This window comes from Medicago truncatula, chromosome 4 (genome assembly GCF_003473485.1).
Source record: "Medicago truncatula cultivar Jemalong A17 chromosome 4, MtrunA17r5.0-ANR, whole genome shotgun sequence".
Classification (NCBI taxonomy): domain Eukaryota; kingdom Viridiplantae; phylum Streptophyta; class Magnoliopsida; order Fabales; family Fabaceae; genus Medicago; species Medicago truncatula.
In genome coordinates, this window is record NC_053045.1 from 58,248,065 (window position 1) to 58,263,763 (window position 15,699).

Here is a 15,699-nt window from a genome sequence, read left to right on the forward strand (position 1 = left end):
ACAGTCATAAAACAAACTGAAACAATAACGGTTCAACTCTATTGACATAGGAAATGGAGTTACCATCTTAGTTCTCATTCCCTCATGTAGCACAGTGCCTGCCTACAATCCAAATGAAACTCATGTTATTGTTAACTTATGCATGTATGCTTTCATATTCTATCAAAGACAACGTCAAAAAATGCAAAGAAACTCTTCAGTTACAAACAAATTCATTTTTTATGAAGTCAAATTATCATTTGATAACAAAACATTTTTTAACCATATATACATTGGTGCAAACAATCTTGCACTTCTCATGTAAATAATTTGAGTGTCTGATAAATATTAAATAACGCCCAGACAGAAGTACTCAAAGACAACGAACAAGAAAGAAACAAAGTAAAATTATAATACTAAAGAACTTTCAACAGAAAAGTAACATATTTCTATCACTTCAAATCTACAATCTTTTGTACCATAACATGGTTGAAAGAATCATATCAGTTGAATAAGTATTAAAACAAAATCTAATCTAGACATAAAGCATGGATGTTACCACACCGCGACTCGGTCCACCGATATTTCTCATTCTTGTTTCTGTGACGAGGTCAATATATGAATCAAATTCTATCCAGGACAGCAACAAGCCAGAACCACGAAAACAAACTGAACATAGCCACAACTACAACAAGAAGACATGGCAATAATGGCAGAAGCATCAAAGTAGCAAAGGAAAATCTCTTCCTGGAAGCACCGCTGGTTGGAAATACAGAAGGAAGAGAACATTCCTCCTCCTTGAAGAAGACTTTCGTGGGAAAGGCCTCACCACAAACGACACTGATTCCAGGAGTAGTTTTCTTTTCGTCAGTAGTGATGTTTGATTTGGACTTAGGATCTCTTGGGCAACACACATTAGTCCCATTCTTACCTAACAGTAACAACCATAAAAAAAATAAAAAAAGGTTAATTACACAAATACAAATTCCTAAACTAAACCAAATTAAGTTCCTGTTTCAATAAACAATATAATTAAAAGCTTAAAGCATAAGTTCTTATCATATAGGTGCATTATTTCCATAATAAAAGATCAAAATAAAGTCAAAAACCATTTTCGGTATAAGCTATAAGCTGTTTGCATAGGCGGGGTTTGTATGTTCTCTAAAACAGTCTCACAAATGCTTATGTCAGCAGTACATAAGTCCTCTAAAACCTTCTCACAAGTGCTTAGGTAAGTAGATAAACTCGAATAAATCGATCCAAGCAAACCATTATTCAACAAATTGCAATACCCTTAATCAAATCTTAGATCAAACAAATTGCAATCCAAATTTCAACCAAATAAATAATTTCAAAAAATAAAAAATCTCAATAAAGGAATAGTCGTTACCTTGACCAGTGGCTTTAGGACAGATGAATCCCATCATTAGCAAGCTTGATCGACGACAGCAATGGAACATCCGACAGCGCAACACAAAAAACAGTCCCAACAAGGCTGGTCTGAGCCTGCATCTGCTTCAAATCACCAGCTGTTTCAACAGCAGTCTTCAGATCCGTCTGGAAAACCAGCGAAAACTGTGCTGTTTCCAACGGCGGCAGGGAGGGTAGTACCGTCCTCAAGAACAGCATTGGAAGCAGAAACCAAAAGCTCATTGTGCTGAAATCCGACGGCGACTTTCTATGACTTGAGTTCATCGAGACCGTTGTTGAGCACGCTCAACATTGATTCGAATCAATAGGGTTGCTTCTTTGGGTCGGTGACGTTCGGTGGCAGTTGAACTCTGGCGGTGGAGGAGTATGAGATGAGTATCCCGTTGCACGATTGTGCATTGGTAAAGGACATCGTTGCAAGTATGATAAAGTTATCTACTTGTATATTAGCAAAACATCAACTACTCAATGTTATTGATATTTATAACTCAAATCAACTATGGTTAATCAACTTGTCTACTTTTATATTCAATAATCAAGAAATTTTAATCTTACAAATTGATTGTCCTGCTGCAATGATAGACACTCCAAAAATTAGGAGACAGCTGCAAAGTTTATTAATAAAGGAACCAAGTAACAGATGTCACAAGCATACAATGTCACCAATGTCATGAAAGCTATTCAGTGGAACACCAAGCAAAAGAAAAATTGGCATACCAGTTACCAATAAACATACAGAATAAATAAAAAACTCCCCAAAGAATATTCATCTAATAAATCCTATCATGCTATTCGTACCAGCACCTTATTCTTTTTTCCCGCAGATAAAAGGAGAACTTTACCATCCACTATATCAGCTGCCTCAATCCTCTTATTTTCACTATCTACTCTGCTATTATTCAAGTAAACACCTCCTTGCTTTAACAACCGGCGGGCAGCAGATTTGCTGTCGAACAAACCAGAAGAAACAGAAAGATCAACCAATGACTGATTCAAAACTTCATCATAAGCTAAAGAACAAGACGGGACATCCTCAGCAATCCCCTCAATAGTTTTCCAGTCCAACTTTGTCTCAGATCCCGGCCTCAACGCTTCAGTCGCCCTAAGAGCTTCGCTCAAACCATCTTCTCCATGAACAAATCGAGTAACTTCTTCAGCAAGCCTACGCTGAGCAGTATTCGGCATATATCCAGGTCGTTTCATCTCTTCTTCCAATTTAACTATCTCATAAATATCCAAAAAAGTAAGAATTTTCAAAAACCTAACAACATCAGCATCCGGAACTGAGAAAAAATACTGATAAAACTTGTATGGAGATAACATGGACGGAGCCAACCAAATTGCACCATCCTCTGATTTACCGAATTTTGTACCATCACTTTTCAACAAAAGAGGAAATGTCAAACCATAGGTACCACCTTCTACCTGCAATATCTTCCTAATCAACTCAGTTCCAGCAGTTATATTACCCCATTGATCACTACCCCCAATTTGAACATTAACACCCTCATTCTGAAACAAATACAAAAAATCATAACCCTGCAATAACTGATAAGTAAACTCTGTATAACTCATTCCATGTTCAGATTCTAATCTCTTCCTAACACTCTCTTTAGCCATCATTGAACCTACTCTAGCATATTTACCAACCCTTTTCAGAAAATCCAATAAACTAAACTCTTTCCACCAATCATAATTGTTCAAAACAACAACAGAATCATTACCATTACCAGAGTTTGGGTGATTTTGAACACGACCCAAGATTGTTCTGATGGTATTTTCAATCCCAGCAGTGTTCCTCTCCAAAGTTTGAACATCAAGCTGAGGTCTTTCAAGGCTTTTCCCTGATGGGTCACCGACACGCGCGGTGGCACCACCGATCAACGCGACGACGTTATGGCCGGAGCGGCGGAACCATGAGAGAACAATGAGAGCCAATAAATTGCCCAAATGCAAGCTTTGGGCAGTTGGGTCGAATCCACAGTAAACTTTTAAGGGTGCGTTGATGGTGTTTGATGAAATGGTTCTGAGAGACTCATTTGTTATTGAGTCGAGTAAACCTCTTTGTTCGAGGATTCCGATGACATTCGGAGGTTGTTGGTGTTGGAGAGTGCAGGTTGTTCGAGAAAAGGGGAGGCGTGAAGAAGAAGAAAGAGGGGGTTTGAATGGAAAGATGAAGAGCTTGGCGGAATGAGAGAAGAAAATCGACCTTGAAGCAAAATTTGTGGCCATTGTTGTGTTGATGCGATGATGTTGGGGTTTGGGGGTGGGTGACTGCTGAAGCAAAAAAATGCTAGTGGAGTTTTTAATATAAAAAGAGTAAAATTACATTTTATAATGTTGCACGGTACGTCAGTGCCTATAATCACGTCAATTTCTTAATAGTAACAACTAATAATATCATTTACTTCCAAAATGAAAAAACAAAATCTCCAAATGAAACTCATGTTATTGTTGAACTTCCATGCATCCTTTCATCTTCTATCAAGACAACGTCAGTTTTTTTTTATTAAAAAAAACAAAAACAAAGAAACTCTTTAGTTACAAACAGTTTCATTTTTTATGAAGTCAAATTATCATTGATAACAAAACATTTTTAACGATTGATGCATTGGTTTGGTGACCACAATCTTGCACTTCTCATGTAACAATTTGAGTGTCTGTGATAATAAACGCACAAAAAGAATTATAATAAAAACAGTAAAATTATAATACTAAAGAACTTTCAATAGAAAAGTAACATTTCTATCACTACAAATCTACAATCTTCTGTACCATAATAACAAGGTTGAAAGAATCATATCAGTTGAATAAGTATTACAACAAAATCTAATCTAGACATAAAGCATGGATGTTACCACACCGCGACTCAGTCCTCGATATTTCTCATTCTTGTTTCTGTGACGAGGTCAATATATATGAATCAAATCCTATCCAGGAAAACAGCAAGCCAGAATAGCAAAATCGAACGGAACATAACCACTACTATAACAAGAAGACGACTAGCAACAATGGTAGAAGCATCAAAGTAGCAAAGGAAAATTCCTTCCTGGAAGCACCACTGGTTGGAAGTACAGAAGGAAGAGAACATTCCTCCCCATTGAAGAAGACTTTCTTGGGAAACCCGTCACCACCACGAACAACACTGATTCCAGGAGTAGTTTTCTTTGTGAATGAGATTACTGACTGTTGTTTCCCAGGCACCCTAGGATCTGTGCGAGGGTTAGCTCCATTTGTTTCTCCAACAAGGTAGTTCAATCCCTCCAAACCTTGCATTATTATCGTATTATTAACACCGCCTATTTCTATGGCGCTTGCATTGAACGAGTACATTTTCTCAAAACCTGCAGCTGCTTTGTCCATTTGCACAGCAGTAAACCAGTCTGCAAAATTAGTCTCACCCCAATTGAAAAGTGTGACCCTTGCACTCCAGCCTTTATTATAATCTGACAGTAAATGCCAGTTGATGCTCACACCGCAGTTATCACCACAAGGTGGTGGGTTTGGCGTTGGTAGATGTTTTATCCCTGCCCACGCATAAGCCTTGGCAGTTCGGTTCTCAAAAGGAACAAGGACAGCATCTGAGGGAAGCCACATGGCAGGTGCAGTAGTACTACATGTTCTTGCTGTATTCTTGGGGCATCCACATGCACACGTTTTGCAAGGAATAACTGATTCATTGTAATAAGCTGAAAATGAGACACAGCATTTACTTGATGTTCCCTTGGCTGTTGTAATGTTACACACAACCTGCCAACTTGCCATTACAGTTTTGTTTAACGGCAACCCTGTTGGATCTGGATTCTCGGTAGGACTAACACGAACCAGAGGACCGCATTTGTAGTCAGGGTTAAGTGAACCACTAATCTTCCAGTTCTGTGGTGGTGAAAGCTCGGATCGGTTAAGCACCGGCGGCATTTTGTACACCTGCATTTGGAATCTCGAAATAGACTTACTAGGATCCATAGATTTTGGCAATATAGTACCGTTACGGCAACAAGAAGGAATTTTCCCAACATCAGTATCATTGAATTTTGTAGGAGGAAGATCAATAATGGTAGGCCTCCTCTGACAATTCAATACATTAGCAAAATCCAGATCCTTGTAGTATGTACCTTGCTTACCAAAAATACAACCAGAAGCATCCAGAACAGATGGATAAGCTCCTTTCATTGTAAATATAAACTCGTCATTCATCCAGTCCCAGCTCAACCTCCAATTATCAAGCCTTCCGAGAGGATTTTGGTTACCGATCGTAACCTCTGCCCAGTAATTTGAATCATAGGATCTAATCACATCATACATGATCGTAAGATCGCCATTTTGACGCGGCAGAAACTTTTCATCTGTAGTGATGTTTGCTTTGAACTTAGGATCTCTTGTGCAACAAACATTAGTCCCATTCTTACCTAACAGTAACAACCATTAAAAAAAGGTTAAATTAAGTTCCTGTTTCAATAAACAACTTAATTAAAAGCTTAAGGCATAAGTGATTATCATATAGCTGCTTATGTATTAACTATTTCTATAAGAGAAGATAAAATAGTTGTTTTCGTAGGCAATTATCAAAAGTTCTCTTAAGACAGTCTCTCAAAACATCTCACAAGTATTTATGTAAGCAGATAAAGTCTCTCAGGGTCTGTTTGGCAAGCCACATGTTTGAGCTTATAGTTATAGCTTATGTCTTATAAGCTCATTTGACTAAAAAAGAACCGTTTGGTAAGCTTATTTTTACTGGCTTATAGTGTTTTTTGATAAGCTAATACAAATAACTTATGGGTCTTGTTAACGAGTGCCCTGAGGGCATTCTTTAAGGTTTCCCAATTAAGAAATTATTCTTTGAAAAAGTTTTTAACACTTCAAGAATGCCCTTAAAGAATGCCCTAAGGGCATTCGTTAACATTTCCCATAGAGTGAATACCCAAATTTGTCCCTGAATTTGCACGAATCGGACAAAAACGTCCCCCAATTTATCGAAATGCACGCTTCGTCCCTGAATTTGACAAACGTCCATCAAAATAGTCATTCCGTCCAAATGCTCCAGTAGTGCTGCTGAGCTATCGTCCTACATGTCATGTTGTCTTGTACACGTGTCTACAAGGAAGTCACGTGTACAAGGACTAATTTGATGAAAACGGTAAAAATTTCAGTTTTGTTTTTTAAATTCAATTTTTTCTACTTTTCCAAATTTACCCCTTTATTCACCCATCCTCACATTTCAGTCAAAACATCAAACACGTCCCTGACCTTTCTCCTTCCCGCTAAAACCTTCATCATCAATATCTACAGCGAGGAACATTGCAAAAGATTCCGTTTTGACTGAAGATTTCGTCGTTTCTTAAGTTAACGCCTCATGTTCGTTTTCTCCCTTTTTTGTGTTCGTTTTTGTGATTTTCGTTTTCAGTTTTTAGGCATTCGTTTTCAACTTTAAACTTCATTTCATGCTTGCTTTGATGTTCGTTTTTGCTTACTTTGATTGTGTTTTTTAGATTACTGATATTAGGGTTTTGTGTTAAAGTCTTAAAATACAGAAAATGTTGGAGATGGAAACGCTAAAAATTTCAGTTTTGTTTTTTAAATTCAATTTTTTCTATTTTTCCAAATTTACCCCTTTATTCCCCATCCTCACATTTCGGTCAGAACATCAAACACGTCCCTGACCTTTCTCCTTCCCGCTAAAACCTTCATCATCAATATCTACGGCGAGGAACATTGCAAAAGATTTCGTTTTGACTGAAGATTTCATCGTTTCTTAAGTTAACGCCTCATGTTCGTTTTCTATTCAATCATGTTCGTTTTCTCCCTTTTTTGTGTTCGTTTTTGTGATTTTCGTTTTCAGCTTTTAGGCATTCGTTTTCAACTTTAAACTTCATTTCATGATTGCTTTCATGTTCGTTTTTGCTTGATTGTGTTTTTTAGATTACTGATATTAGGGTTGTGTTGAAGTCTTAAAATACAGAAAATGTTGGAGATGTTGCAGAAAATGCTGGAAATGTATCAGGAAATGCAGAAAATTTGCTAGTAAGTGTAATAATTTAGGGACTGATTTGATTGAATGTTTTATGAATTAGGGACTGAGATGATTGAAAATGTTGTTGCAGGGTGTTCCTGCAAGAAGGTATGGCATCAGAGAGCCAATTATTTCAAATGAGAGACCTAAGCAAACATCAATGAGGGATCCTGCACCAGCACATCCAACTGCTCCTGACGTTATTAGAGTACCATATCCAAATTATGGTCCATCCGGTTCAACTCAACCTAAGTTCATGGAGTTTATCCTAACCCCTGGCTTTCCAAAGAAGTGATACTTGATGCATGTTTAAATTATGCTTTTGGATTTGTAATATTTCGACTTGTTTATGCCCCCTAGTTGGGTTTCTTTTTGGCTATGTGATATTTAAGATCATGCTTCTATGACTTATGACTTGTTAATGCCCCATAGTTTGGTTGCTTTTTCCTATGTAATATTTCAAACTTGAAGACTTAAGAATTATGACTTATTTAATGGTATTTTCAAGGATGAAGTTGTGTCTTCTGTCTTTTTCACTATGTTTTGCAAATATATGCTTCAAGGATCAAATTGGATATATGTTTATAAAATTCAAAGACTTATTTGACGGGTTTTTAATATAATTTAAGGATCAATTTGGAAGTAAAAAAAGTAACATGGGCAAAATTGCACAACATTTTTTGCAATCAATCAATTTCGTCCTTGAAATTTTTTGTCACTATCAACCAATTTAGTCCCTGCTTATGTGGCATCTGACTTAGCAACCCATGTGAGAGGTTAACGGTCACGTCATCACCGTTAACGCCCCAAATGGACGAAGGGACTAATTTGATTGAGATATATTCAGGGACAAAGCGTGCATTTCGATAAATTGGGGGACGTTTTTGTCTAATTCGTGCAAATTCAAGGACAATTTGGGTATTCACTCATTTCCCATAACTTATAACTTATAATTTTTTTATCTCAATTTTACCCTTACAACCTTAATTGGAAAATAATAATAATAATAATATATATATATTTTTGATGTCATTTGATATTTATAAGCTAGTTCAACATCTAATTTTACCAAACAATACATATAAATCCAATGATCTAGCTTATGCGCTGTCAACTATAAGCTAACTTATAAGCTAGCTATTCACAATTTTTGACCAAACAGAGCCTCAATAAGTCGATCCAATTTGAAACAAATCTAAGATCAAACAAATTTCAACCTAGACAAAAATTCAAAAAAGGAAAAGAAGGTACCTTGACCGGTGGTTTTTTGACAGATGAATCCATCATTAGCAAGCTTGATCGACTTCGGCAACGGAACATCCGGCGGCGCCACACCAAAAACAGTCCCAACAAGACTGACCTGAGCCTGCATCTGAGTCAAATCACCAGCTGTTTCAACAGCAGTCTTCAGATCCGTCTGCGGAAAACCAGCAAAAACGGTGCCGTTTCCAACTTCGGCAGGGAGGGTAGTACCGTCAGCGAGAACAGCATTTGAAGCAGAAACAAGATACTCGTCGTGCTGAAACTCGACGGCGACTTTCCATGACTTGAGTTCATCGAGACCGTTGTTTAGCACGCTTAAGGTTGATTCGAATCGGTAGGGTTGCTTCTTTGGGTCGGTGACGTTAGGCGGCAGTTGTACTCCGGTGGAGGAGGAGTATGAGACGAGTATACCGTTGCACGATTGTGCATCAGTAAACGACGTCGTTGTGAGTATGATTGTTGCTAAGAGGATGGTGAAGAAGCTACAGAGGTTTCGTAGCGAAATCATCATCACCGTTGTGTCTGTTTGGGATTTTTTTGCTTCAAATTCGAAATTTGAAGCCGTGTGAGAGAAACCAAATATATATACTGTTTGTTTGTTTATTTATTTTTTGAAAGTAAAAGTTCTAAAAAAGATACCATGGTATTTTTGGTAAGAAATAAATTTGGTATTTATTTATTTTATAATTAAAGATACTGGTTAATTTTGTAAAAGGAAAATGAATAACGGTTAAACGCGTTCAAGAAATGGAAAGGGTCATCCAGCTTAGAAGAAGCTGTAATTTGACTTAGTGTGATGAATGATCTTTTAATTTAATATAAGATTATACTCTTTTTTTTTTTAGATTAAGTTTATAGTAGTTTATATCTCCTTTTATTTATTTATCTATGCCGTGTGTGAACTATGTGAATTGATTAATTCAGAGGACAGGGCATATTTGCTGGGGTTACAATTGCGTGCCGTTCCATTTTCAAATTATTTAATTTCGTTTGTGTAAAAAGACTAGAAAAAAGGTTTTGTGTTTTTCTTTTACTATGTTCATTTCAACTTTTTCTATCTATTGAAACGGTCCTCAACAGCTCTAAAAATATCGTGCTTCAAATTTGAATTACTGGATGCCGGAGACTGGGGGGAGCTTTTTGGTATTCGTTGCCTTTATGTGCTCTGATTGGTTACTTTTTGGGTACATGCCCCCGAGGCCCAATGAACGAAGGATGCAAATTTTAAATAATTTATTTTACTCTGTTCGAATTATATAATTTAAAACATATTTATGCTATTTGGAATTATATAATCTAACCTTGTAAAAAAATTAGAAACACTAACCAGATGATATGAATGTCTCCGTTAACCAATAACCACTGTACTATCTCACAAAAACTGCACATCACATCAGTTTTGAGGATGATATGAATAATCAATAATGACCACGACATCATAGTCCCCCCTCAAGAAAAGTACTTTTGTCGGTCTCAAATATAAGCAAAAATTGAATCAACCAAAGTTTATGTATTTAGTCCAAAAGTTGAAATAAATACATTCATTTTTGTTGACTCGACTTTTGTTTATATTCGAGACTAATGGTCTGTTTGTTTGAAGAGAGATGGAGGAGAGAGAGAAATAGACACGAGAAAGAGGGAAGAGAGAATGCATATATGCAGTTTGGAACAGCAGAGAAAAATGGGAGAGAGACCAAATATACGTGGGCCCCATAACTATTCTTCTTCTCCCCTATTGAGCGAAGAAATGCAAAAGAAACATCCACTCTTTTGCTTTTCCACTTTTACCCTTCTTTCTTTGTAAGCTGTGCACACTAGCACCCTTATGTTGAATTGATATTGATGGGTAGTGTTTTTTTTTTCTTTCTTCCTTTTACGGGTGATTATAATTTTAACTTTTAAGTAATATTATATCATCAAATTAATTGTATTAATAATAATGGAGCAAAATGTGGGTGTTAGTTTATTAGATAGATAGGTAGACCAGCAATGGAAATAGTTTTTTTATTTTTATTCTAAACAAGCAATGGAAATAGATGTATGGATCCGCATGTGTTAGTTAACTAAATTATTATTCTTTTTACCATATATAAATTATTTAAACCGTGTCAAAAAATTAAAATTAATTAATCTAATCAAATTAAAAAATTGTGTTAATTTGTTAGTTTAATAAATTAATTAAATAAATTAACATACATAGATAAATTATATGTTGGTTCAAGGATTTTTAAGTTGGGGCATTTTAGTACTTTCAAAGGTAATCAACACTTCTTTCTTCTCTATTTCTTCTATCTTTCTTTTCTACCAAACAATCCATCAAATCTACTCTATTTCTCACCTATTTCTCACGTATTTCTATCTTCTTTTACTCTCTCCCTTACTTCTCTCTTCACAACTTCTCTTTACTACCAAACAAACAAAGTGTACAGGAAGTAAGAAAGAAAATGGAAATAAGAAAAGATGATAATTGCAACAAAAATACAAAACTTTTTATAGTCAAATGACAGTCTAGACTATAACTACAGTGAAGTCTAAACAAAACTTTTTATGGTCAAATTTTTTGTTTTGAATTATTGGGCCATTGGCCAATAGCATAATCCTGATTGTATATAAAGCACTATTTTATTTTATTTTGACAAAAGCACCATTCTTTTGTTTTTTCCTCAAATATTCTCAAGTTCATTGTTGGTATTGTTAGATGGACGAAGATTTTCTCTATTTAATTGGCATTTTTATTTAGAGAGATAAACTAATAACACTATTTTTTTGGTTACATACACTAATAACACTATGAATACAATGTTATTTATTTAATGTAATGTAAACTTAAAAACCTATTGTTAATATATGGAGGTGGGAGTATCAACCAAAACCTATTTTTATAGCTTCTTAAACACTATTTTATGGCTTAAATACTTCTACTTGGATCCTTCTATAATTGTATGACAATTGCTCTTCTCCCATTAATTTTTGCTCATTCCCGTCAAATAGCCGAGCGTAAGTTATCATGCGCAGGTGTATTTTCAGTTTGAGTTAACTCACATAGGTGTATTTTTCAGTGTGAGTTAACTCACGTAGGACAAAATAGATGGGAGAAGAGCAATTCTCTAATTATATTGAATCCAAAAAAAAACGAAACGGCTTGCTTCACCAAAAAAAAAAATCATGAGTTTTTCTTTTACCACCCTCAATTTCTTGGAAGCCCGTCAAAATCCACATATTTTTATTTTTAAGGATAAAATCCACATAATTAAAAACAACAATTTCTTTAGGAAAAAAAATCACAATTTCAACAACATAAATCCAACTGTGACGCAACAACAACAACAACTTTTTTTGAGCATGAATTCAACTCGATTCAAACTCACAACTAACTTAATTTGACTCGGTTCAACTCAATAGCTCGAATCAAATGAACCAAAAAATAAAAAAAATAAACTACAAGAACCACTTGTGATTCTTCAACTTTAAATTTAAATAAAATATAACTAATTTACTAAGGTCATATGATTTGAACTCGGCCAGACATCCAGTGATCATCATTTTTCTTAGATCACTTAAAATACGGGTAACAACACAATTATTCAATGCTATTGCTAATAGCACTACAATTGGATTCCCATAGTTCCTGACTGAACGAGTGATCTTTTTATAGATAATAACTCTCCATATCATTGGCAAGCCTTCCATGTGGGACTTTTTTTAAGTTATGTTAAAACTTTGTCATTTTTAGATGTTCTACTTGCTCCATGCCATTTTTTACTCAAGCTTAAACATGTTTTTATTAACTTCTTATATATATATATATATATATATATATATATATATCGAACTATCTCATAAACTAAATAAGTCGAACAATACATAACTTGAGTTCAATTTGTTTATTTAACGAGTTTAATTTTCACCTCAAGTTCGACTCATCTGGTTCATAAACCAAAATCAACGAATTAATTACTAAATTGAATTCTGAATTATTTTTGAATTGATTCAGTTCATTGTCAATCCTATTTACGTGTATGAGTTTCTAATGCTTACTCTCGGTTCATCTATAAAATAAAAATTACCCGCACAAACAAAAATAAAACATTTTTCTCGTGGAAGTCAAAAAACAAGTTAAGAAGAGTATAGGGAATACTGAAGTAGCTATGATTTAAAGTTTAAAAAAAAAAAAAAAAAAAATTAAAGTGGCGTTTGATTTTCTTGTTGGGTTGTTGAGTGTGGGTGTTCCCCATAGGGCGACGGCTAAAATGGACCCATGAATGTAATTGACCAGCATGGTCCGATGTGCAGATAACCATTGATTAGCATCTATTGTACACATTTTAAAATTAGAACTGTGAGAGAAGCATTTGCTTGTTTAATCTAGATTCAGAAAACCTTTTTGGCAAAAACATGTAGGTTCGTGTTTTTTTTCGTTGTGAAATTGGAAACGTGAATTATAAGTCTAAACAAAAAATATTAATTAAATCTGTATAAGTTGAAACATTGATTTTTTAAAATTATTTTCTTCATTTTAGAATAATTATAATCTTTGAGATCATTATTTTTTATATTGACATATATTATTGATACTAAAACTAATGAAGGAAAATATTACGGATCGAGACTAAAGTTGAAGAAATGTTTCATACATAATATAAAATGAAATTTTAAAAAAAAAAATAGAGACTAAAAAAATAACGAAACTATTTTTACATTCTTTTATGGTTTTTTTTTTGTTAACCTTATGTCCTTAGAGAAATGAGATCCTGATGTAAGTATAGTCCGACAAAATTATTTTATCCAAAAATTAAAAGTGGATTCTCCTAAATGACTCGTCATTTGACGGATTTTATTAATCACGTAAACTCAATTGTTTAGTTTGATTTATTTATATTACCTTCGTCCCTAAATATAAGACTTTTGACAAAATCATGGGAATTAAGAAAGTTGGTGGTAATATTAAATTTGTATATAATTACGGGTTAATAGGTCTTTACCCCCTGTAATATAGGTCATTTTCGGTTTTTCCCCCTGTAAAATACTTTTGTAATTTTTGTTTTGTTTTGATTTACCCTAATAGGCCAAACAAAAACGATTTTTTTTTTCAAGAATTTTTCGTTTTCGTTTTGATTGTTGTGCTAATAATAACAATCTTATTATTTATATGTTTTAACGTATCATTTGATCATTTGAAAATAGTTTTTAAGGTACGTTAAGGTACATGAATGGATGATACTACTATCATGCAAATGCAACATCCAGTTTGTATAACCCAAAAATTTCTATCATCTTACCATTGTAATCGTATGTCATCCATTGATTGAATTTAACCTATTTACGATAAAAAATGTCATGAACTGAATGTTTATTTGTAATAATGTTTCATCAAGGAATATTAAATGTGGTTGTAACTCTGCTGCAAAAAAGTCTTTCAAAACGGTCATCTATCTGTATGAGGTAACTGATGTTGTCATTAATTATTTTTAAATGTTAATGGTTTATTTTCATTTTTCACATTTTGTTGTGTTTAATGTATTTTCATCCTTCATTGTAGACAAGGATATCGGTGTGCCCTATTTTTTTTTTGAACCGCCTCCAAAAGATTAAAAATTCAGATACTGCATTTCTGTTTTCGTCACCTAACAATCTCGTGCATGTTAGGGTTCTGCCCGTGTGTAATGATGGGGATAACTACTTGATTTGTGGTAAGGACGTGGCGGAATATTTTCGCATCCAAGTGCCAACTGCAGTCAAGATTGAATATATCGGAGACAAATGGTGCTTTGAGCTAACCATCCTGTGGACTTATGTTGCACATGATATTAAACTTTTCCTGAAAGTTCAACCTTCAACAGCTGTTGAATCAGACGTTGAATCTATGGCAGGTAATACAATCCGGGAGGATTAATTGTATGCTACCATAATTAAGTGTATAACGGCGCCTAACTTTAATATGCGACGCTTTAACTTATTTAGGGAACTTATCTGACTTTGTTCTGGCTTAGTTGGCTGAATGCATGTTAAGACTATCAATTAAATTTTCAAATGTCTATTTTTCCTTTACATACGTATCAATTAGGCACCAAAACTATTTTTCATATGTGCACGTTGTCTTTCCAGCTTTGCCTTTTCTCTGGTTGAAGCCATTATAAATGAAGGTTTATGAATCCAAAATATTGATGTTACTACAAAATGGGTAAATAATGATTTTTTTAACCAATATAATTCTTATTCCAGATATAGACTACAAAATATACCTCAACTTACTTAGGTAATTAAATTAGCTATGTATACTGCGTTTTCCAATTACTTCCTAAATAAATTTACAAAAATATTAAAACAATTATTCATAAATCATAATCATTTATTATTTTTTAAACTATAAAACCAGTAAATAATAAATAAGAGTATATTGTTTCTTTAAAAAAATTAAACGTTAATAATGATATAATTATTCAAACCATGTGTATTTTTAATAAAAAAAATTATTTTCGTCTTTTATTGTATTTTCATATTTGATATAATTATCAATAAAATAATGCCGAGAATAACAAGGGGTTGCAAATAATAATTAGTGTTGACAATTTAAATTACATGTCAAGCCCAGCCCATGTCTAATTGTCAAAGCCCTTATACTATTCAAAAATACCCCACAATTAAAAAATCAATTATTTAATGTTGTTTAATCTCAGGTAGGGCCACTGCTTTTTGTCCAAAACACCATTTACTGTTGATTATTACAACTACTATTCCATTTTCGAAAAAACAAAATAAAGTTAAAATAAATACATTTTGGCAGGTCATTAGTACCGTTAAATATCAGTCGTCCATGTATATCCGATGGCTACAATCACGTTTGCTGGCAAAAAAGACCAAAAAACCAACTCACGTACGGTACGCGACCCATGCCACTCGCGTACCGGAGAGATGCCGCCATTTTTTTGTGATGGGTGAAGTTTGAAGTTTAAAACTTGCATATATTATATATTATTTCTATCGATTAAACTAAACTCACAAATACCGTATCTAAA

General features: G+C 34.2%; 2 protein-coding genes across 2 annotated transcripts; both read right to left on the reverse strand.

Moving 5' to 3' along the window:
• Positions 1-404: 404 nt before the first annotated feature.
• Positions 405-3,734, reverse strand: LOC25494107 (tyrosine--tRNA ligase, chloroplastic/mitochondrial). Its single transcript, XM_013602845.3, has 2 exons — positions 1,370-3,734; positions 405-910 (listed from the first exon to the last, which is right to left on the reverse strand). The coding sequence occupies exon 1, from the start codon at positions 3,640-3,642 to the stop codon at positions 2,194-2,196; it is 1,449 nt and encodes a 482-aa protein (XP_013458299.1). The 5' UTR covers positions 3,643-3,734; the 3' UTR covers positions 405-910; positions 1,370-2,193.
• Positions 3,735-4,116: 382 nt separating this feature from the next.
• LOC25494109 (COBRA-like protein 7) lies at positions 4,117-9,295 on the reverse strand. Its single transcript, XM_013602846.3, has 2 exons — positions 8,672-9,295; positions 4,117-5,819 (listed from the first exon to the last, which is right to left on the reverse strand). The coding sequence occupies exons 1-2, from the start codon at positions 9,192-9,194 to the stop codon at positions 4,396-4,398; spliced, it is 1,947 nt and encodes a 648-aa protein (XP_013458300.1). The 5' UTR covers positions 9,195-9,295; the 3' UTR covers positions 4,117-4,395.
• Between the last annotated feature and the right edge of the window lie 6,404 nt (positions 9,296-15,699).